This window comes from Larus michahellis, chromosome 2 (genome assembly GCF_964199755.1).
Source record: "Larus michahellis chromosome 2, bLarMic1.1, whole genome shotgun sequence".
NCBI lineage: Eukaryota > Metazoa > Chordata > Aves > Charadriiformes > Laridae > Larus > Larus michahellis.
This window is the reverse complement of record NC_133897.1, coordinates 160,972,488-160,996,986: the sequence shown is the minus strand read 5'-3', so window position 1 is coordinate 160,996,986 and position 24,499 is coordinate 160,972,488. Positions and strand designations below refer to the sequence as shown.

The 24,499-nt window shown below is 43.2% G+C and overlaps 1 protein-coding gene across 1 annotated transcript in view; it reads left to right on the top strand.

The window, feature by feature from the left end:
- The window catches only part of NDRG1 (N-myc downstream regulated 1), a 42,952-nt gene that overhangs the window by 6,416 nt on the left and 12,037 nt on the right, over positions 1–24,499 (top strand). Inside the window, exons 2-6 of the mRNA XM_074577879.1 lie at positions 9,697–9,775; positions 12,354–12,389; positions 19,799–19,904; positions 21,592–21,712; positions 23,703–23,765. Coding sequence (XP_074433980.1) covers positions 9,713–9,775; positions 12,354–12,389; positions 19,799–19,904; positions 21,592–21,712; positions 23,703–23,765 — 389 coding nt within the window. The 5' untranslated portion in view covers positions 9,697–9,712. The remainder of the gene's footprint in view (positions 1–9,696; positions 9,776–12,353; positions 12,390–19,798; positions 19,905–21,591; positions 21,713–23,702; positions 23,766–24,499) is intronic.

Below are 24,499 nucleotides of genomic sequence, written 5' to 3'. Positions count from 1 at the left end.
GCAGAAGCTATGAACTATTAAAGCATGGCAGACTGAGAATAGGAGGGGGTGGGGAGCATGGCCTGACACTGGTGAGCTGCAGGAACAATAGCTTGTTTCTTGTCTGTTTAGACTGCAATCTTTGTGGCAGAAGCCGTCTCTTCCATGTTATGAAATGCTTAATGCATCTTTGCAGTATTCGTTATTTAATCTGCCCCCAAAGCCCAGCCTGATACCCAGGTGCGAGGCAGGTGTCAGGATCTGTACCGGTGTATCATCGCCTTTAATCTTTGCTTAAAACCTTTATGTTTGCAGCCAGCTGGAGGAGGAGGGGGACGGATGCAGAGAAGGATGCTGGGAGGATGCTGGGGGGGTGCTAGGGCAGTGGAAGGAGACAGGCCGGCTTGGTAAGAAGATGAAGCCTGGGAAGGCAGCTGATTGCTCTTTGCTCTTTCTACCCTGTGGTGCTGCCACCCACAGCCTGGAGTCATTTAAAGCTAAAGGACAATATTGACACCAGTACAAATGGGCATCATGTGTTTCCAAGCAAACCTGGTCTGCCACTGGGATGTAGGATTTCTTACGAAAGCCACGGGTTCCCCTACCCCTGCGCTCTGCGAGGACTGTTTGCAGCCAGATCAGCAGCAAGTGGTGGCTGGTGGAGGAGGGAGTTTGTGATGACAGCCCGCTTCATAGCCAGAGAGTCCTGGGAGTCACTAGTATTTTTAATCTCTTTGAAGACCAGCCTGGCTAAATAGAGAGCTCTGGCTGGACCTCAGGAAAAAAAGGAAAGCTTACATTCCCTGGAAAAAGGGATTGGCAACTTATGAGGCTTATCAAGATATAACAAAGCTATGTAGGGGGAAAATTAGAAGGGCCAAAGCTAAATCAGAACTCAGCTTGGCCACTGCAGTTAAAGACAATAAGAAGAGATTCTTTCAGTATATCAATAGAAAAAAGGAAGACTAGGGAAAATGTAGGCCCACTAACGAATGAGATGGGTGCCCTAGTGGTGGAAGACACAGAGAAGGCAGGGTTACTGAATGCCTTCTTTTCTTCGGTCTTCACTGCTAAAGCTGTATCTCATGAATCCCATACCCTGGAGGCAAGGGGGAAGGTCTGGAGAGAGGAGGATTTTTCCTCAGTTGAGGAGGACCGGGTCAGAGACCACTTGGCCAATCTGGACATTCATAAGTCCATGGGCCCTGATGGGATGCACCCGCGAGTGCTGAGAGAGCTGGTAGATGTTATTGCTAGACCACTCTCCATCGTCTTTGCAAGGTCATGGGGAACAGGAGAGGTGCCTGGGGACTGGAGGAAGGCTGACATCACTCCAATCTTTAAAAAAGGCAAGAAGGAGGAGCCAGGGAACTACAGGCCGGTTAGTCCCACCTCTGTCCCTGGGAAGGTAATGGAGCGACTCATTCTGGATGTCATCTCCAAACACATTGAGGAACAGGAAGTTATTGAAAGTGGTCAACATGGATTTACCAAGGGTAAATCATGCTTGACCAATCTGATAGCTTTCTATGATGTTATAACTCGTTGGCTGGATGAGGGGAGAGCCGTAGATGTCATCTACCTTGACTTTAGCAAGGCTTTTGACACTGTCTCCCATAACATCCTCATTAGGAAGCTGAGGAAGTATGGGCTAGATGAGGTGACAGTGAGGTGGATCGAGAGCTGGCTGTGTGACAGAACTCAGAGGGTTGTGATCAGTGGCATAGAGTCTAGTTGGAGGCCTGTAACCAGTGGTGTCCCCCGGGGGTCAATACTCGGTCCAATTTTGTTCAGTATATTCATTAATGACCTGGATGATGGAACAGAGTGTATCCTCAGCAAGTTCACTGATGATACCAAGCTGGGAGGGGTGGCCGACACTCCAGAGGGCCGTGCTGCCATCCAGCGTGACCTGGACAGGCTGGAGAGCTGGGCAGAGAAGAAGCTAATGAGGTTCAACAAAAGCAAGTGCACGGTCCTCCACCTGGGGAGGAAGAATGCTAAGCACCAGTATAGGTTAGGGGTGGACCTGCTGGGAAGTAGTTCTGAGGAGAAGGATCTGGGGGTCCTGGTAGACAGTAAATTATCCATGAGCCAACAATGTGCCCTTGTTGCCAAAAAGGCCAATGGAATCCTGGGCTGCATAAGGAAGAGTGTGGCCAGTAAGTCAAGGGAGGTCATTCTCCCCCTCTGCTCTGCACTGGTGAGGCCACAACTGGAATACTGTGTCCAGTTTTGGGCTCCCCGGTTCAAGAGGGACAGGGAACTGCTGGAGCGGGTCCAGCGAAGGGCAACAAAGATGACTGAGGGATTGGAGCACCTCCCTTACGAGGAAAGGCTGAGAGAGCTGGGACTCTTTGGCCTGGAGAAGAGAAGGTTGAGGGGAGACCTTATTAATGTTTACAAGAATCTAAAGGGTGGGTTTAAGGAGGATGGAGCCAGACTCTTTTCATTGGTTCCCAGTGACAGGACGAGGGGCAATGGGCACAAGTTGGAACATAGGAAGTTCCGTTCAAATACACGGAAAACCTTCTTTACAGTGAGGGTGACAGAGCACTGGAACAGGCTGCCCAGGGAGGTTGTGGAGTCCCCTTCTCTGGAGACTTTCAAGACCCGCCTGGACACAGTCCTGAGTAATGTGCTCTAGGCAATCCTGCTTTAGCAGGGGAGTTGGACTAGATGATCTCTAGAGGTCCCTTCCAACTCTGAAGATTCTGTGATTCTGTGAAGAAACTTCACATTATTGGAGATAACCACTTTTCACGGAGGTATGGCCAGAAGCAGTTTCAGGTGCCAGATGCTAAAGAAACCTGAATTTCAGAAAACTTTGTTAGGATTACAAGCCCTAATCCTCATGGAGTTGTGATATTACAATGTAGGTACCATTAGGGATTGCTACAACAGGGAAAAAAAACCCTAAGGCACTGCAAACTCTCCATTTCCCTCCCATCTAGGAATAAAATAGCTGCTCATTATACTGGGGGGGGACAGCAGGGGTGTCCTGCATAGGGGAGGTAGGGACAGCAAACATGTCCTTTGGCTAGCACACCAATGCTTCCCACAGCCAATTTCTACTCCTGTGAAGTGTGGGAGGACCCCGAGCTTTCCAAGGAACATTCCTCAGTGCATCCCACGGCGAGAGGATTGTGCAAGCCACCTTGCAACAGTTTTCTTGCTCAACATCTGCGGAGTAGACAGAAGGGTTGCTCCCAGCCCGCTTTGTTTTGATGCTACTACCAACGTGCAGCTGCCAGAGCGTCTCATGCCTGTGAAGAGTAACCAGTCCCTGGTCGCAGGAACCAGCAGTTTAAAGGCTGTGTCCGATCCCAGAGTGATTGCAGCTGAACAGGCACTGGGGCTGCTCACGCAAGTGAAAAGGACTGGAGATGAGCCTGGAGGTCTTGTCTTTCTGACTGCGTGGGTAACGCCACAGGCACAGGCAAGCGCAGCTGCGGGAGAGGCTGCGGACCCGCTCCTGGGTGTTGTTCGTGGGAGGCCGGTGGGATCAGCCGCTGGCTCCCTCCTCGCAGCCCTCGCTGTGTGGCTTCCCCCGGCTCTTACTTGGCACAGGGCTCAAGTTCTTGGCTGAAACATTTTGGTTTCCTAATCAGATTGATTAGCATGTAGCGAAAGTCCAAATTTAAAAATGGCTAAAACTTCAAGCCCTTCTTGTTTTTTTGGCTTTGAAAATCACTGTTACACTACATTATACTCCTAAAAACCCACTTTTTTTTTTTTTTTTTTTTTTTCCGGATGGCAGCCTGAGTTCTTATTTTCAACTAGAGCCTTCAATAAAGCATGCTGGTGGAGCAGCTCACAAAGGGCGTTGAAAGGAAATAAACACAAATTGGTTAGAAACAAACAAAAATATTTAAATTGGGTATCGGCAGTGTTCTCTGCTTGCAGAGGGCTGCGGGATGGCAATTCACGGGACGTCTGTGAACGGAGTCCACCAAGCAGCATAGTTGTTTCACTTCCCTGGTATTATTTAATTTAATGCTTTGATTCCTGACCTTTTCTCATTTGAAACTAAGTTATTTAAGGGTTACGCTTCCAAGCTTCCTTTGTGTCAGGTTATTAATTTTTAGTTGCAATTTGAGATAGTCATGTGTAACCAGAGTCTAAGGAAACACAGAGAGTCCCAGGCAGTTGAGTGTCTTCAGCTTTTGACACTTGCTGCTCAAACTGTTTATTCAGATGCTAATTAACTGTCAAAACTCATCTGTTGTTTTTTTTTTAAAGGGGAGGAACTTCTATTAGAACCTCTTCCTTGATTTATTGTGTGGAACTATGTCAGAGAAAATCAGTAACTCAGTACACAAAGGACCTCGTGACACCAGTGCCTGTAACAATGAGTGGCTTAAACAGGGCATGGTGTGGGCAGATGCTTATGCATGAACTGGTTTGGATGCTTGCAAAATTAATAATTTTTAAATGAATCACAAACAGGAAGATTAGATTGTCAAGTTTATTATAAAACATCTGAAATGTAAACTGCGCTTAATGAGAGCGTGCATTGTGGACATAACCATACATGGGTGCTTTAACCGATGTCCACTTGTCTCTGTTTAGGGGAGACAAGTTTTTTCAAGCTGCTTTTCAGTTTACAGTAACCATCATTTTTTATTTCAGGACCAGTCAGACTAGTTTACACCATCCTTGCCTCATCCGTGCTTCTTTAGTAGTGCTTTGAGCTGCTGCAGATGCTCAAAGCCTCAAATTGGCACTCCTGTCCTTCCTACCTGCTTTGGTGACCAAGCTCTGAAGACACTTGTGGCTTTCAAGGGATAAAGAGCAGAGTGATGTGGCTGGCTTGGAAACATCTCCCACATGTGGCCCTGGAGACCGAGTCTCACGTGGTCCCTCTCTCTCCAAAGACAGCAACACCAGTGCTTGGGAGCTGTGGCCACCAGTGCCCATGGCCTTCTCCCTTCTCTCTTTGCCGTTAGACACTCATGAGCATTTAATCCCATGTGTAAAAAGATTGCCGTCCCTCCTGCTTGCTCAGCCTGGAAAGATGGAAATGCCATCAGGCTGCTCTGGTGAGGTTACCCTTCTGCATATCGTTACTCAAATGGAGAATAATCTCTGCTGTCAGTGTTTAAAAAAGCTGTTTTGAGGAAATTGCCTTCTTTATGAAAGGCTCAGGCAGGACTCTTTTCCTGTTCTTTGTTTTCCATGATAGCATGTAAATAAAAAACAGTTGGGTGTGTGAGCAGAGGTAAACCCTGCAGTGCTGGTAGCGGTTCCCCCAGCCCTTCATGGACGTGAGACCATCACACATCATGATGCACCCTGTGGCACAAACTCGGACAGCCGGATGTGCGTCTTCAGCAGAATAAAGTTTGAAACAAGGGATCTTTGAACTCGTTTCGCTTCTGTGCTTGGAATTAACTCAGTCACATTCATGAGGGTTACCTAATGTTTGGTGCTTTGATTACCTAATGATTGCAACATTGCTGGTGTTCGAGGATGGTGTTCGAGGCCCGATGTGTGGCTGCTCAGCTGCTTTTCTCACTGTTGTGCAAAGCCAGGCTGCCCGTCTGTCCTGTATCCCCTGCAAAGGCCCCAGCGATGACCGTCCCTCCAGCAACGATGCTCTGAACCTTTAAGAGCAAAATAATCAGGCTCAGTGAAATGATTCCTGAGCTACTAGCCTTGGTTACGACACTCGCTCCGGTGGTTTTGGAACAGTGGGTTTGGGCTGGAATGGGTACAGAAAAGCCTCTTTGAATTAAATTAGTGAACGCAGTACTGCACAGATGACTTCACCCTTCCCCACGCCCCCCCTGCCCTTCCTTCCTAGCGGCTGGTTCGATGCCTTTCCTCCTAGTTGGCAAAGGCAGATATGTGACCAATTTTAACGCACTTTGCCAGCTGCAAAGGTGCCTTAAACCTTTTTTTTTTTTTTTTTTTTAATTAAAGGTATGACTGTTTTAAAACTCAATCCTCTGCGCAGTAATTAAACCGATATCTGGGTGCACGGCGGTGGGTGTCCACTGGGTGGAGGTGGCTTGTCCCGGAGAGGAGAACTTGGGACCTCTGAGCAGGCTGAATTGGCCAAGTGGAGTGAAAAAAAGTTGTTTTTCTCCAAGTTGGCAACTTTACACTACTGCTTGCAGATATAAATGAACTTTGTCTTTTGAAGACTTCTGCAAGGCAAGTGCTTTGAAATGTGTATAAAGGAATGCTTGTATGGTTATCTAGTTAGGAGAGCTGTGCAGTTACATTAGCTTTGAGCTACCCTGTCACATAACGGGGCGGGGGGGAGCACAAAGCACCGATTTAGAGATTAGAAAATTTGTGCTGAATATGGGTGGTACAAAACCACTTCCCCAGCATCTTTCTCTTTGGAAAATAAGATGTTTTTTTACAGTGCTGTCAGATAGCGGGGCTTTGTTTGCCAGCTCTCGTGAACAAACAGCATGTTGTTGTGCCGCCTTATCACAAGGTTGTTTCTTGGTAGGAATGTTTCAGGTATTCCCGGTGCAGTGAAGGAAAACCCAGAGCTTGGAAATGCCTGCTCTGAAAACATGATGTGGCTGCAAGATCTGGTATCTTTCCAAAAGCGAGAACTTGGTACATGTTGGGCTTTTGTTCCGCAGACTTTATGGCAGTCGTGTAATCTGCTGGTCAGCACTTCCTAGTGCTGGTTCTTTCGGAAACATAGAGCAACAACTTTGAACTATTATGAAAACAGGATTGTTTTGTAAGGCTATAAAAGGCATCCATCTTGTTCTTTTTGGCACAGTTTTTTTTGGTCATTTGTAGTCGATGCTCTGAGTCCCTGAAAATCTGAAACTACCCCGTGTAAACAACTTTCTTCCACAAACACTAGCTGTGGCTTTGTTCCTCGAGCCGCTTCTTACTGGAAAACTGCAGGGGACCTGGCTTCTTATTTTCCTCCCCTATAGGAAAAACATGGAAAAATCTCTTGCACTTCTAGTCCTTATTGCAGAATTAGGTGCAACATTAAGGTGCTATTTCTGTCTTAACAGAATTTGCTGAATTGCAAAAAAAAAAAAAAGCCATTTGAGTTAGGTGCAATTGCATGTAAATATTTTCGACCTCAGTATATTTCAGCAGCATTTATTTTCCCTCTCTGCCGTGCAAAATCACTCACTGTGTAGAATGATTACATAGATGGCTGTAATTACGAAAATATGTAACACACTTTCTAAACTGTCACTTGCAGTTGCTTAGAATTTTGGCAAACTTGTTTTTTGCTTGTTCTTTATGATTAAAATCTGTAACAGGCAAAACTTCCTGGAAAACCTGGAGAAAAAGGGTGAATCAGAGTGATTGCTGGGGAGTTAACTCTTCTCTTGACTCTTCTGACAGCTTAAGTATCTCTGGTGCCTTGTTGTAAATTTGGATTACAAATTACTGGCAATGGGGTCAATTTATTCCTGTCCCCGTGCCTCAAGTGGTGGGGTTAAATATTCATGAAGCATTTCTCTACGTTTAAAATCCCCAGCCTAATTCTTTACCAAAAATCCACCCAATTGCATAGCTGGCAGGAAGGGCTCCTAAAATCTGAAGCTGTTTGCACGTGCATGGACACCAGTGTTTTTTCAGCATTAATTTTCTTAATCAGTGTGTGCCTGCAAGCAGATAGCTTCCTGCAAGATCCAACCGTCTTGCAAGCTTTCCCACTAGAGCATCTTTGCCCAGGAAAAAGTGTATTGAATTAACCCAGTGGAGAGATTAAAAAGGATGCTGCGGCCGCTGCCGGCTGCTGAACACTCCTGTGGGCTTCACGGCCTTTCTTGAGCACCAGGTCGTTTATGTAGATGGTGATGATTGGCTTAAATCAGATTTAAGTCAGGAGGTGGGAAATCATGGTGTAAAGAACCAATTTAAATTTTGTTCTGTAGTCTTTATGCGTATCTTCAGGAAAATTGTTACGCTTAGTCAATAATTCCTAAAGGTGTTTCAGCCTTTTGGCTTACTTTACGAGTACACTTACTCACATGCTTCACTTGAGACAGCTCTAAACTTTTCTTAAAAAGTAAATAATTGATTTGTTTTCTAGTTGGGTAGTTAATAAATTTCCAATTTTGTCCAAAGATGCCCAAAACCCACATGACAAGCATTCCTCCGTCAGGCCAGAGGATATGTAACAAACATACTTTGACTTTTGTATTTGTCATCTTGCCGTTGAAACAGTTTCAGTATCTCTTTTGAGAACTGTTTCTGGTCATTCATTAGAGCTTAGCAGAGAACAGCCCTCTGTCTCTGGCACCTTATCTTTGTCGAGGGAATGAAAACATGCTGTTGTTCTTCTTTTTAACTGCCAGTTTGGACTGATAGGGTCGCTGAACTGAGACGCCTGTTGGTCCAAATGCAGCAGACGCGCTGCCCCAGCAGCACAGCCTGCCCCGGCAGTCACCTCTTCTGGGGTTGTAAGAGGGTGCTTCGGCATACAATTTCTGCAACATTTAAGTTAAATGCAATCCTTGGTAAAGATTTTTCTAACACCAGTTTAATTTTAAGATTTAACAGGTGTCCAGCCAATTTGGAAATGGGGGCAGGAACCTGGGGTGTGTGCACTTGGGGCGGTGTGACTGTGCTGGGGCTGGGAGTGCCCCTTAGATTTCCTTGGGCAAAATACATTGGACATCTTTGGCTCCGCATAAATGAAATGTGAAAAACAATTTCCTCGGCTTTGCAGTCCTTCAGGGTTGGCCGCATCCATGTTCCCGGTTAAGCTTCCCGCAGGCGAGGGCTGGGTATCGTGATGCTGGTCCTTTCCTAGAGCAGGATACAGCAGTGTTGTTCCTTACATTGACCATTTTGAAAACAGCGTTATTGCATACAATTTGTTGGTGTCCGCTTACAGAAGTACTTGGTTTTACTTGGTACTGTTTGTTTGTTCAGGTCAAGGAAGGTGTTTCAGTCCCAAAGAAGGGAGCACATCGGCCTGAGAGTAAAATGGTGCTAATGAGTGTCCACAGAACCACAGAGTCATAGAATGTGTTGGGTTGGAAGGGACCATTAAAGGTCATCTAGTCCAACCCCCCTGCAGTAAGCAGGGACATCTTCAACTAGATCAGGTTGCTCAGAGCCTCATCAAGCCTGGCCTTGAATGTCTCCAGGGATGGGGCCTCCACCACCTCTCTGGGCAACCTGTTCCAGTGTCTCACCACCCTCATTGTAAAGAACTTCTTCCTAATGTCTAATCTAAACCTGCCCTGCTCTAGTTTAAAACCATTGTCCCTCGTCCTATCGCTATCGTCCAGTTCAGTTTGCTTACAGTAAAGATCCGGGGGAAGGAGAGGCAGCCTGCGTCAAAAGGAAAAAAAAAATTAAAAAAAAAAGAAGAAAAATAAAGAAATTTCAGAGACAAGTGTTCACGCTAATTTCAGAAGGTGCGTGTTCAGATTGGGCTATGCCGCCTTTCACCTGTGAAATGACAGTGTCCATGGCTCGCTCCGCTGGTCCTGCCCCGTTTCCTTCTCCATTTTGCAGCTGCCAAACTTTTGTTTGATCTTGCAGCCTTAACATTTCTTTAATCTCATATTGTGCAGGAGTGTGTATATAAATAAACGAGGGAGGCATTTTACAAGAGGTTCACAACCTTCTTGCAAAGGTCTTTTAAACTATAACCTGAGATGGTGGGTCACTGCTGGGGGGGTTGGGTGGAGCAGGATCTCTATTTGTTCCTGTATTTAATCTTAGATGCAAGCTCAGAACAAATCTTTTTCATCTTTGCAGATACCAGCTACTGACCATGTCAACAGAGTTCCAGGATGCTCACCTCGCGGAGGTGAAACCTCTGGTGGAGAAGGAGGAGGTAATTATTTTAGAGCTTTTTAGTGCTTATGTGTTTTATTTCAGGGCTGCCTTTGGAACTGCACGTGTGTTCTTGGATTAATTCTAACATATCATATAGAAGAAATAAGTAAGAGGAGCTGGAGCTGGAGATGGAATAAAAGGGTGTTTTTTTGGTAATGCAAAACTGAACCTTAATTATTTTCTCTTTCCGGGACTTTGGGTTTTATTTTTCTCTAGTGCTAATCTGGTGGTGACATTTTTTGTTTTATGAATAACGACAACTCTGTGTGTCTCCAGCTATTCTGGATGGTGTCAATTGGACAATTTCCTGTAGGTCCATCTATACCTATAGACTTCTCAATGTAGAGATACAAACTTTCTTCCATTTGCTGCCTTTTAAGGAGGCACAGAGGGAGCCTTTCCTTTTCCTCCGGGCACGTCTGAGTCCATCCACATCTGATGCGACTGTGCATCATGTAATCCTCTCCGGCTGTACTTGTGTCCTTCTGTAACCCTGTTGTACTTTCAATTTGTTCTTGCACCATTTTTCTCCAAAAATCTGCCCATGGTGTCTGGGTTCAGTGGCTGTTTGACTCTGTTCGATGGTAGCAATACTCTGTGCTTTGGTATGTGTACATGTACAGCAAATAATTCACTGTAATGCGTGAAGGAACCTCTCAGCATTTTTTTTTTCTTGAATTAAAACTAAGATTTTATTTTTGTTCCCAATGATACTAATTCTTGACAATGATGCATATAAACGTGTTGGTTTTTTTTTCTTTTTTTTTTTTTTTTACACTGGAACTGTTCATTTCTGTCTGCTACTTTCTTTTTTATTCCCTCTTTTGCGTAAACACTTCAGAAAATCATTTCCACTTGCGACTGCAGTGAAATGGTTAGACCAACTTTAAACACAGCTCCTTTGCCAAGGACATTGCATGAAAGCAGAGCTTGTTTGGATACCGGTGAAAGCAGCACTCAAACTTTTCAGAAACTAAATTCCCTTTTAATTCCAATATTGTTCAGTAGTAGCAGAGCAAAGCAGATTCTAAGCAGAAGTCCTATGAGTACTAAAATGCCTTTGCTTCAAAGTTCAGAAATATCTTAAAACATCGATTAACAATGACAGAGCTTTATTTCATATCCTCTCTAAACAGATGCCATATCTGCATATTCCTTTCAACTCTAGACCCCACTGGAACACTGATAGTGTATGAAACTACCTATGTTTAAAAGGTTATGAGACCAACAGTATAGTAATAGAAAAGAACAGATTATCTAAAGCTAAGGCTGTGCAAAATGACTTCCACAAGCTCAGTCAGCTTTTTACTGCGTAATTATGGGTTGGACTGCAATGCTTTGAGGTCTGGCATCCGAGATGATATTGCTCAAGACAGCAGCTGCACTCCTTCTGACGTCTTCCATCCTTAATTTACCTGGGCTTCTGGGACTGTGTGACCTCCCTGCCAGGGTCCTAAGCTCTGCTTTTTATCTCTGTATTTCTTTTTCAAGCTTTGGCTTCTCTGTCATCCTCTGCAGCGTAACAAGTGTTGGTATGGCTGCTCATCCCTCTGTTTTCAGCCTCACAATGGAAATATGAGCTGGACTTCTTCCTTGGACTTAAAGGACTCCTTCCTTTAAAAGAAGGAGGTGACTTTAAGACACTTCTTCCTTTAAAGTTATAAGCCTGTTAGGCTATTGGAAATGGGTGGATGTCACCTAACTCCTTTGCTGGTGGAGATCCTCAACAGGTGTAGGAGCTTGTCAGTCATAGTGATAGCTGCCAGAGGTTGGGAAATGAATAGAATAGAATAGAATAGAATAGAATAGAATAGAATAGAATAGAATAGAATAGAATAGAATATCTCAGTTGGAAGGGACCTGCAATGATCATCTAGTCCAGCTGCCCGACCACTTCATGGCTGACCCAAAGTTAAAGCAGGTTATTATGGGCATTGTCCAAACGTCTTCTAAACACTGACAGGCTTGGGATATCGACCACCTCTGTAGGAAGCCTCTTCTAGTGTTTGACCACTCTCTTGGTAAAAAAAAAGCTTCCTAGTGTGCAGTCTCTGTGTCCAGCCGACCTCCTAAACATAACAAGGCTTAATTTTGGCTAGGGTAAAACCCTTCCCACCTTCCACATGGTGTAACTAAATCCCAGTAACAACTGTGTAACTGAGTTGTAAGTGCTCAGTCCATGCTTGAACAATGGCTTTCCCTCTGAGGTAGGACCAGTGTGGGCTGTTGGCTGTCCCATGGCGACAATAAGCAATGGAGAAGAGTTCGGTGCTTTACTGCTCCGACTTGTCCAGTGATTTAACAATAATTGAAGACGCACCAGTTTTTGAGCTTTATTTTTTTTTATTGCGCTTTATTTTGCTGGTCTATAATCTAGCATTTTATTGCTTTCATGTTCTCCAAAAAGATTAGTGGGTAAAAGCTCTGGGGTGAATTTTGGTGTTCAGCAAGAGAGCTTTCATTAAATGAAGGGACAGGACAGAGCTCTTGGCTGCAGAACCTGTGGGTTAGAGCACACATGTCGCAGCACAGACTTCTGTATCTACCTGTTTTAATGCTTTAAATTCTCTTTACAGGCTATCACACGCCTCCTTCCAGACTTCGATGTGCAGGCAAGTAAAGCTATTCTTATCTTTCTTTTTTTATTTTTTTTTTATATAAGGGGAAACTGAATTGATACTTGAGAAAACAGCAAGATGTGATCAGAAATGACCGACTGCTCGCCAGCAGTTCTGTTACTGTGGGAGAGGGGTCTGAATGGGGCTCTGACATAGCGATGGGAAGGGGACTGCAGGAGGTCTTTTCAGACTGAAGCTGAGAAAGTTTCATCCAAAAGAGGTGGCTGGGTTGCAAGCGGCTCTATTCTTGCTGAGAGAATGAGATTCTCTCAGCTGTGGTAGTGAAAGCAAAGTATTCCCCTCCCTTGTGCACACATGCTTTCCCCAATTAATTTGCTTCCATTAGCACTGTGCATGCATTTCCTCAGAGGAAATGTCCCTCTCAATGTATCCCATTATTCCGTTGAAAGTTTCCAAAGATTCCTGAAGCCCACGGAGCGGTGGAAGGCGCTAAGCGATCAATTTTGCCCGTAACAAGAGTGATGGTAGTTTCTGTATGTTTATTTACGGCCAGAAGAGTTCCTAAAGCACACAACTAGGTCAAATGGTGAATTCCCATCACTGAGGGCACGGACTATGTGTTGGGAAAAGAGGTTTGCCCGGTGTCTTATTTTTATCAAAGGGTGTAGGGAGAGAAGTAGGTTGTGCAGGAATAAGGAAAGCTATTAAATTGTTCTAGTCTCTTGAATGTGCAGATGGAGGTGCTTGGAGGAAATGACTTTGTACTTCCTAGCATGTTGCACTTTATTTGCACCTGTCTGTATTTTTATTCAATGCCATGCAAATGGGTTAAAAATCCAGCACAAACTGGAAGTGAAGGGAGACAGTTATCTCAAACATCTTTACCATCTTTCAATGGCTCTTACTTCTATAGTAAAACTGTAGTTTGCATTAATCCTGCATCTTTCCCCTCATCCTTTCTAATGATGAAGCCTACTGCCTGAAATCTTGATAAATGCGTGTTAAAGTTGTCACCATGCGGCTTCCTGCAGGACCGTGCGCAGAATGGGAGAAGCTTTCTGTTGGGTCCAGATTGATCACTTGTTCTAAATACATCCGAATCCCAGATTAAGTCTGCTAACAGCAGTCCTGCAGTATTTTGATTAAGAATCCAGAAGTGACCCATATTTTGTTTCTATTCTTGGAATAAGTTTGCTTGGTTTGTAAACCATGTGTATATATAGATTTTTTAACTTGCAAGATCAAATTCTCTAAGCCTTTTTGGTTTTTTTTTCCCATGTTTTGGATTAACTGTCACTAATCCAGACCAGTGGTTCTTGTCATTTAGCCCTGTTCTGCCAGCCCTTGCCTTTTTAATGATCTTTCTTTCTTCGAGTTTAATCTTTGGTTGTTCTAGTTCAGGAAGGAAAAATGTGGAAGAACAGTCTCAATCTGTTAAGAACTGCCACTGCAAAGGGGTCTCAGCTTTGGTCCTTAAAACCACAAGTACCCTACCTATGTGTCTTTAAGTTCTCCTGTGGTTAATTCATGACAAACATGGTTTGAAGCTGTTAAGAGAGCCTTGATTACTTAGTTCATTAGAGAAGTTAATGTGTGGCCCCGGAGGACCCAGGTCACTTGTGACTGACGCTGAAACTCACGTGTGCTCTTAATGAGCAACCCATCCTCAAGGTACCCTTGGGAGGAGGATGGACCTGGCCAGAGGAGGAGGTGATCAGCGCTCGGCAGGATGGAGCTCCTTATTTAGTGCCTGTGCATGGATGTTGGTGTCCACCATATATCACTTGCAACTTGCTCTGTCCTTTTGAGGACAAATTATGCAGTGTTCAGTTGATAACTATGTTTCTGCCACTAGTGAAAAAGTAGTGACTGCCTGTGAGGTGTGTTGGCTCCAGGAATAAATTACATCTAATTATTCAGATTTGGAAAGGGATAGATTCTTGTTTCACATGCTCTTTTAGGCAGACTTGAGTTAAACATACTTTTCCATTTTAAGTAAGCCACTGTATAGTGCAGTATCACCCTTCTGAAAGCACATATTGCAGGACGTGTACGTGGTTATTCTCTGGAGGAGAGCTTTCATGGAGCTACCAGGGGATGGCCAAGACAAGAGATGGAAGAACTGACAGCTCTGAACTACCTCTAGTCTGTCTGTATGTCTGTCTGTGGCATCTACGTGAAAACTTAAGTGAAGGTCCCCCGCCTCCCAAGAAGGGCAGTGTTCCTGACCAAACCTGTATTAGCACAACTAACGATAAACTGGTGCAGGACAGTGTGTGCCCTGTGCTGCTTTATGTTGGCTTAATGCCAGACACATTTTAATTGTATTTCCAGTTTGATGTATTTGCCTATTCTCTAGCTTTGGTAGCTCTGGAGACGATGGAGACCTGGCTCCTCGTCACTGTATATAATTCTCTTCGCTTGGTGTTCCAGGAGTGAGCAGTCCCTCGGGAGACTGCTTTCTCAAGAACTAAGCAAAACTTCCTGAACTGTGCGGTAGCTGTAGGTGGCAGAGATGAGTTTGGCTCCTGCAATTCGTGGCTTGTGGCCGTCTAATACAAGGACCATTTCTGCTTTCCCTCCTCCTCCTCCTCCTGCCTGCAAGGGGAGAGGGAAGGAGCCACATTGCAACGGGAGACAGATCATCTGGTCCTCAGGGCGGGATGGGTTTCTCATCGGTGGATGGGGTTAGGGGCTTTGAATGGACCTGTTGGAGCGGGTCCAGAGAAGGGCCACGAAGATGATCAGAGGGCTGGAGCACCTCTCCTGTGAAGATAAGCTGAGAGAGTTGGGGTTGTTCAGCCTGGAAAAAAGAAGGCTCTGGGGAGACCTTATAGTGGCCTTCCAGTACCTGAAGGGGGCCTATAAGAAAGCTGGGAAGGGGCCGTTTGCAAGGGCATGTAGCAATAGGACGAGGGGCAATGGATTTAAACTAGAGCAGGGCACGTTTAGATTAGACATTAGGAAGAAGTTCTTTACAATGAGGGTGGAGAGACACTGGAAGAGGTTGCCCAGAGAGGTGGTGGAGGCCCCATCCCCGGAGACATTCAAGGTCAGGCTTGATGAGGCTCTGAGCAACCTGATCTAGTTGAAGATGTCCCTGCTTACTGCAGGGGGGTTGGACTAGATGACCTTTAATGGTCCCTTCCAACCCAACACATTCTGTGATTCTATGATTTCCTTATCCTTTTAGGTCTCTGAAGGAAAGGTATGGGGGTGGATGTAGTTTTGTGCTTTTGCAGAGCAGTGTGACTCGGTGATAATCAGACTAGGAAGAATCCCTGGGCAGAACTGTCACAATAATCTGCTGTGGTTCCTGCACCAAAGCTTTGGTTGCTGGCTTCCACTTTAGCAGAATCACCTGCAGTTACATCTAAAAACTTATTAATGTACCCAACTCACAACGTGAATTGGGGAAATTTTTCTTAGTGCAGCTAATGTAAAAAAGAAGTCTTAACAAAAAAAAAAGAAAAAAAAAGGAGAAAAATATCTGGAATGGTGGGTACTGGGGTTTTAGAATAACGTAAGATCAATTGGAATAACTATTTTAGAGTAGAAAAACATAGGGGGAAAATGCTAAATAACTTCAGGGCAAGGGGGGATTTGAAATCCAACATTGCAATACCACGTTAAAAACTCAGATATTTTTGATCTTCAAGATATTGAAAAAAAGAAGTGAGAAACAGCAGATGCAGGTATTAATATATTAAATTTCGTAGGTAATATGAGCATAAAATATACTGTCTCCTAGCAATTTAAATCCTCTTTGAAAGCTGTGAAGCTTTTCCTCCAGTTCTGAGGCACGAGAGGGAGATGTATTTAACAGGCATAATATTATAAGTTAAAATAAAAGCATGAGATGGTAATCGAGGATTAAGTATATTTGAAAGCTATAAAATAATCTTGATAGAATACAATATTTTACTTAAAATATAAAATATGGCATTTTTAGCAAAATGTGCAGTGTGTATGGTTTTCCATTTTAGATACCTAAATCATTTTAGTTGCATATCCCATAGTACAGAAAACAACCACCTGTTCATAAACATGTTTCTTAATCCATGTCTTCCTTCCAGCCAGGATAGAGAGGAGAAGGAATAAATGAGTTATCCTGTATTATCAACTTAGAAATTGCCTCCCCTTCTAAACTCATGACAAAATTTAAAAAAAAAGTCACTTGACCACCAAAAATCTGCTTTAGAATGGATCGGCTCCTTCAAACTAATATAGCCTGTCTTAAATTGCATGTATCAAAAGTATTTTCCTGTGTGGTTTTAGGGCACTAAGATAAGACTGCACCTCTGTTAAAGTGAGAGATGTGAACAGATGGTGTGTTTGTCTTTATCCTTCTATCGGATTAGTGTACCTTGGGTTTTTTTCCAAGATAGTGTTTTAATACAAATCAGTTGGTGAAGAGCCTCTTACTATAATTTGACGTTGACTGGGATGTGCTGCCATCTGTTTTCAGTGCTCGGCATTTTGAAAACATCCATCCCTACATCACGTAGACAAAGCTCTTCATCTCTAATAGGATCAATAGGGATGTGGAGTTGTTGGTTTGATGTCACCGAAGAAACTGGTTTGAATTGAGTGGTTTTTAGGAGAATCTTTTGGGTATTTGCCGTTAAGGATTCCTGCTAATGGAAAATAGCACAACTCTCTTGAATTCAGGGAGTCTTACTGTGAAGATAATGAGGAATTAAACCAATTGTTAAACTGACTGTGATTTAGTAATTAGTAATTAGTAGTATGGTCGCCTGTCATCTCTGAACTATTTTTAGTTGACACTGAGTTTGAACTAGACTCAGACTTCTAGTTCAAGAAGAATTAGCTGTTGAGGTCAGTGGGATGTGCAGGTTCAAGGGTCTGGCGTTATCTGGCAGGGACGGACTTTTTTCTTTCATGCACAAAGGAGGAAGATCCCAAATCTCAAAAGGTGGTCCCTCCTAATAAAACATGTTCTAGGTTTTCAGTGCTGTTACTGGAAGGATCTAGCAATAAAAATCTGATGATAGGAAATGCCTATTAGCCTCTAACTGAGGAGGAAATAATTTCAATATTCTGCACTCAGCATGGGGTGTGTTACACAGTACTACTTGCTCTCATTAGTGGTGTTAAGGTTGCAACTGTTGATTTTAATGCTTTGTATTGAAAATTATCTAAGTACAGAAGGAAAGTAGAAAATATTAATTGCTGATTATTAATCACTATCTATTGCTACTGCCAATCTCTTCTGGATTATAGTATAATGAATATACCTAAAGTACCCTATTTTCTGCCAAAAATGAAACGTATGGTAACATTAATATGACTAATGTGGGAATACTTTAGGCTAATGTTGCTTATCTATTGGAAAATACTAGATTTCAAGCATTTAAAGTTCTCGGGCTTGTTGTGAAGGAGAATTATTTTGACTTACACTAATTTTTCAAAGTCTTTTGTGTTCTCACTAGAAACTTTAGTCCTGGCTTTTAGGAAAGAACTTGCTGATTTCATTTAGAATAAGTTTGGGGTGTTTAGCATTTGAGGTAACAAAACCCGAAATGAAGCTAAACTTATCAAAACCTGACGGAAACAGCAACCGGAAAGGCTGTACTAATTCCCAGGTTTCAAATTTGGCACTTTGTACGTTGCATAGCAGAGACTTAGTTCATCTTTGATGTCTGAGCTCTGTTGAGAACGTACTTCTGGTCAAACCTGACCCAAATCCTATTTAAGAATGACGTCCTCTTGAATTAGTCTGTTTTGGTTTTTCTAGCTGGGCATTATGGGAGTCATAAGCCTACGCAGGATAGCAGCTTCTCTATATAACCCAGTTTCTTACTTGGACAAAGTAGAAACCAGCTACTGTCCTCTGTCTGACTTGCTGGATTTATCAGCCTGTTTTGCCTAAAGATGGTGCTGGATATGGAAGATACAGCTTACCTGCTAAATAATGCAGTGAGTATGCAGAGGAATGAATCTCTGAGGAGGCATAACAGCTGGACATGAGTGTTTTGATGGAGTATAGTTCAGATAGCAGTGATGTTCAGCTTGCCCAGACCACGAGTCAGGGGGGACTTTTGATGCGTGGCTCTAATTATAACTTGAAACTGATGTAAATATGCAATTGCAAGGAAAATAGGTGGAATGTGGAATGGTGTTGCCTAGCATCCTTACTTTCCCCAAAACTTGGGGTGTATTTCGTGTATCAAATTACATAGCTCTCTGAAGAGCTTCTGGGTTTTGCTCTGTAAGGGTTTTCGCAGAGGCTGTATGCGCTCTATTTCTATAGCATAATTTGTGATAGATTTGGATTTAACTTGGACTTTACCTCCGGGCATTACTGCGTGGAGCAAGTCAGGCAAGCCCTGCAGGAGCAGACAGTGCTGAATGACGTGGATATCTGTGTCCTGTACAGTAAATAAAGTATTCTGATGAATTGCTAGGACTGGCTATTAACTACATACTGCCTTGACTGTTATGCGAGTGTAATAATACTGTAAATAAGTGTCATAAATAACTGTTGCTTTGTGATTCCCTTTATACATGTTGGCAAAATAACAAATTGTTTGTACCCATCTGAAGTTCAAGTGCAAAAGAAAAAAAACAAAACTGTTCTATATGTTGTGGATGTTAGTATGGCCCAAGTCATATCTAACTTACACAGACATCCAATAAATAAAAGACGATACTCAGGGGGTCTTTGATTTGATAATAAAGGTGTCCTTAGCTTTAAGTTCATTAAATAGTACATAATCCTGTTATGTCAAATAATAGCAGTATGCTTCTTAATGTTGTTTCTCTGATAATCACTACAATAAAGTTGTGGATATGCTGCTCTATAGCAAACTTCGGACAGTTGGGTTTGTGCTCAGGTCTATACCGAGCAAGCCAGAAAGTTAATACATCTGGCGGTTGTGTTTATTGGGAAAGGCTACTGTAATCACAAGGCCCCACAGTGTGATAAGTCTTTATGGCAAATACAGGCTACTTAACACTGCTTTCTTTTGGGAATAGTAGTTATTTGCTCAGTTAAAGTCCTTTTCCTGGAAAACAGAAGTATTTTATTTTGGCAACTTGCACTTTTGCAAATGTTGACAGTCATAGTTGTAAACTGTTGTTATTTTAGGTGTCGTTGTACCAAACTGCTTTCGGTTGGTTTTTTTGTTTTTTTTTTTCTCTATGTTGCCTTTTAATGAGGTTAAAATCTATTTAACTATTCCCTCAGCACCTGGTTAGAGCTGTCAGCTTAAATGCTTCTGTAGGTGTGTGTGGGGTGGAGTGGGTGACAGCCGAACGTAAAACGTCAGTGGGAGCCCCCGCCGTGGGGAAGAGCGGGGTGTGGAGCCCCCCGGGGCTGGGGCAGGAGCTGTGCTGGTGTCAGACAGAGGTCTGCTGCAGCGGGTCTTCAGGGCAGGACTTGGACAAGCCCCTAACAGATTCCTGCTGTTCTCTGCCAGGAGCAAGATGTGGAGACGGTGCATGGCTCGGTCCATGTCACCATGTGCGGGACTCCCAGAGGGAACCGGCCAGCTATCCTCACCTACCATGACATCGGGCTGAATCGTGAGTAGGCTTGTTATTTAATAGCACGGGTATGGCCTGCTTCCTTAGCACTACTGCCGTAATCAAAGGTGTGGAAGCAGCAATGGTTAGGAAACCTTTCCCAGATCCTTACTTCTTTATGTGCATTGCAACCTGTTAAAAGGTACCTAATTCCTCTCTTACAGCAAGTTTAATTCTCAGACTTTTTTATCCTCGTGAAGTAAATAATTGGAATATTTCACTTAACAGAGCAAAAGATCTCTGGTAGCTCATACTGACCATGTATAAATGCAGTAAAAACATCTGTAGGGGATAGCTGAAGGTATGTTGCCAGCCGGATTGAGAACAACATTGCTGGTGCTTTGTCTTAGGTTCCCATCTGATAACCAGTCCTATGCTGCCGTGGGTTTATATGAATTACGTGTCAAACCAGGATGACGAAATGAGTGCTGGCATTGTGTCCTTAGCCAGTATGAAGAAAATAAGTTTGATAAGTGCCTTTTATCTTATCTGTCATGTCCAAGAATATAGTGACCTAATATCCAGATCTGCTCTATTTTGTTCTTTCCACCAGTACTGTTTGCTTCACACAATTTACTGTTTCTTAATCAGTTATCAGTATTTACACTTAAAAGTACCTGCAGATCTTTAAAGTCTGGCTGTTGCTGGGGGGCAGATATTACTCATAAGAAAAAAATCTGTTTTCTTGCCTCTTTTTTATGGAAGTGCCTTACTTTATTTTGGATTTTCGGTGGATCAGGGCAGAGCTTAATCTATGATCCCATCTTTGAATAAGACTTTTTTCTTTCTAGAGTTACAAAGTCTATCTTTGTGGTGAATAAACTTTTTCTTCCTTTTAAAGGGGAGGAACCTTTTCCCAAAAGTGCATATTTTCCTAAAGATGATTCTAGCTAAAAATATTCTATATTCTGCAATGCATTTTCTTGTATGTTGTAGTGTGAGGACGTTCAGAAACACACACAGACTATTGAACTGTTTTCTAGGCATCTCAAAGACGGTGCTACGGAATTCTTGCTTTCCACTCCAGGAGGAAAATATGCTAACCCTCTCCCCACAGTAATACTGCTTAAAAATCAGAAATCAAATCACCTCAAAGTTGGGAGCCTACAGCATTGCGTATGCCAGAAGGATGCTTTTGTCTTGAGCTGCCTGCAGCAGCTGATCATGTAATGTTGATCTTGTAATATTTGGGCAAAAGCACAAGTCACGATCTCAGCCTTGGATACTTTTTCCCTCCATCTGTTTTGACGCAATACAAAGACAAATGACTGGACAAGTAAATGGATAATTTAATTTAAGCCAAAACCTGGGATGAATACTCCTGGCTGCATTTTATTGGTATTTTAACTTTGCATAAAGAATAATTTTTTGAGATTTTTGGTGTACCAAGCAAATACTTCTGGCAGGTACCAAAATAACATGAATAAACCTTAGCTGACCATGAGGAAGGAGCTGTTCAGGGTTTTTGCTTAAAGGAATTAAAGCAAGTTGGCACAGGTTGCTTTGTAGCAGGGCTTTACTGGTCTTTCCTCCTCAGAAATAAAGGACTGCCACTTTTGCCAGGCTCACCTGATTGAACCATCTGTTCATTAACCGGTAGGATGGGTTAATAAATGAATTTATTATAGCTGCAAACTTACTATTTCCCCTCAGCATAATTACTTGATATTTTCTTTTCCTTCTCAAGATAAAACTTGCTTCAATCCTCTCTTCAACTTTGAGGATATGCAGGAAATCACCCAGCACTTTGCGGTCTGCCATGTGGATGCACCTGGTCAGCAGGATGGAGCACCGTCTTTCCAAACTGGGTGAGTGGTCAGGGCAACAGCCCGTGCTTTCAGAGTTATCCTCCTTCTGGAAAAAGAGTCTTGATCTACAGTTAATTAAAAAGCACTTGCAGCAAACACAGTAGTTGGCTTTTGAACTTAAATCCTGACACTCTGTTTCTAAGTTGCTGGAGCTCTGGGAGCTCTGTTGTGTTGTGCCAGTTCACAGTAGACTTTGGGGCTGTAATTTTGTGTTTTATCTCTGATAACTAGACTGCCTGTAAAGCAGTTCCTTGACAGATGTCTACATCTGTCTGTTTAAATATTGGGTTGCCTTGGTTTGTAATGACATCCTGAATACAAATACAAAACTAAATTGTTACTATAAACAAGGTTGGCGTTAACCACTATATAACATCCTTACTAAATCCGTGTGTTTTATGAAATGGCAGCATGGTAGGTGTTGATAAGTAGACTTGATAACCTACCTGGAAAATACAAGTTGTTGGACGGTAACAAAGTGATGTCCCCCCACAGAGCATCATAGATAGCTGCATACTCCTGACTGTGTATCATGTATGATGCTGTAACTCTTGGAAACCTCGTGTGCCAGGAGCACTGTCTTTGCCAAAATGCTTGTCCCATTTAGTTCAAAAGAGACAGGTTTGCCTTAAGATGCCCCTTGGATAGAAATCAGCTTGGTCGAGGAAGTGAGCAGCCAACATGCCAAGGGGAGGGTACAAGGCAAGGAACAGTTGTTCAGTAACCAGGTATTAAGGAGCTTATATGTACCCTTATTGCATGAGCCAGTCTATTTCCCTTCTTAATTTTTAAGCTGGTCTGATGCTGAGGAGGTCACGATGGGCCAGGTTCTCAGCTAGCGTTAACTGCAATGGCCCAGTTATCTACCAGAGTAGCCTACAAAGCTATTTCAGTCACCTCCCCTTTGTATTTGTTTGAATCATGAGCTTTTAAGTGTCTTAACCCACATGTCCTGAACAAGCATTAACACTTCTGAGTTGTCAGCTGATAGGGCTGATAGGGCAGCCATCATGACCTATGCTAGTAAAGACCGCTGCCTAATAACATCATGAGGGCAGCACAAGAAGCTGTATTATCCCTCCAGCTGGGAGACCAGCATGCTCAAGTTAAAAGTCATAGCTGTTGCGGTGACACTAGCTTTTGTCATGACAAGGTTTAGTTTCCCAACAAGAAAATCTAAGAAAATAACTTAAAGTAGCTTTGCATTGTTTGGGGTTTTTTTTGTTTGGTTTTATTTTGGAGACTAAACTAGAGAATCATTAGGTGTAGTCCTGATGGGAAGCAGAGATTTGGATGTGTCCTAGGCAGATGTTTTCCAGCTACTTTGGGTGGATTTTTTTCCACGTGTTGCTCAGTTGAGATTTTGTTCAGAATTTCCTTCCCTCAAAATTTTGTTTCTGCTCTGCAGAAGACCAGGAGCATTAACTGACAGCTATTTTTACTGAAATTCCTCAGCAGCTTCGTAGCCCTTCCTATACCTTCATTTTCTCCATCAATATTTATAGAAAGCTATCCCTATTTATGCTATGGTAATTTGTGTGTCTCTGAAAACATGCATGCACCTTATTTGCCAAAGATCTGGATCTCATTGTAGTCTGTGATTCTGTGACACGGGGAAACTTTTTTGTGGTGGACCAGGAATACAAATGTGGTGAATGTGGTTGGAAACTTACCTCTCAAGTTCAAGCTTTCTCATAAGTTTTAGTGTTAACTTTTCTTGGAAGGGATTCATTATGGTCTGTTTTGCTCTCAGCCGGACAAGACATCTATCATCCTGTAACTCACATAAAGTACCATATAGATTATGCTCATATTTCTGCTAAATTACTTACTTGTGCTTGCTCCTGATTTGAATTCAGCTCATACTGTCAATGATCTCATAATGAGCACATTTTGGTATTAAATCTACAGTGACCACTGTGTCTCTAAATATAGCAGCCTACTCTACTGAAAGTGGTGTAGTAACTCCGCAAACACATATTTGTTGTAGGTATGTGTATCCCTCCATGGATCAGCTGGCCGAAATGCTTCCCGGAATACTGAAACAGTTTGGGTGAGTGTAGAATAATTTGCTTATTTTCCTTGTTCTTATCTCTACATGGCACACCAAAAGAGCAGGGCAGAGCAGGTATTCACCTGTGCTGCCCATGAAGCTTCGGTCTGGCTGTCTGGCATTTTGTTTCCTAGAATTACAGTTGTGGTTGGTTTTTCTAATTCCTCTGTTATAGATGGATCACTTTTGCCTTTGTTTCTGAAAGATCTTATTTTTTTGACCTTTTTTGAAATGCCTGTTTATTTTTAAACAGGAAGCAACTTTTGAGTGAAATCCCATGTGCCTAATTTAGGGGCTTCCTCCAGTATTTTCTATGCGTCGCCCTCACAGGGGCAGGGCACAGACAATCTGTTCTTCCCACTGTAACAACCCACGTTTTCCTGTGTGGTTAGCAGAAAAAAAAAAACAACACGGTCCCATCTGAAGACACTGTTTTATTTCTGTGGCTTGAGTGTCTTAGGGGGCCAGTCCAACCTCCTTAAGCCTCTTCTACTACCAAGTGCAGATGCCAGGTTGCTGATGTTGAAGGACCTGGTGGCAGTGTTCCTCTGTTGTTTACCCGCAACAAGTTTAGGTGTGTGTCCTCCCTTAAAGCTTAGCTTTGGCAGGAGCTGTGGCTGAGAAAGGTACCTTCTTGGCAGAGCTGGTGCTCCTGATACGCAATGAAGAGTGCGGGAAGGCACCTCCGAGGGGTTTTCAGACCAAGCAGAGAAAATCTGGCATTCAGGGTTCGG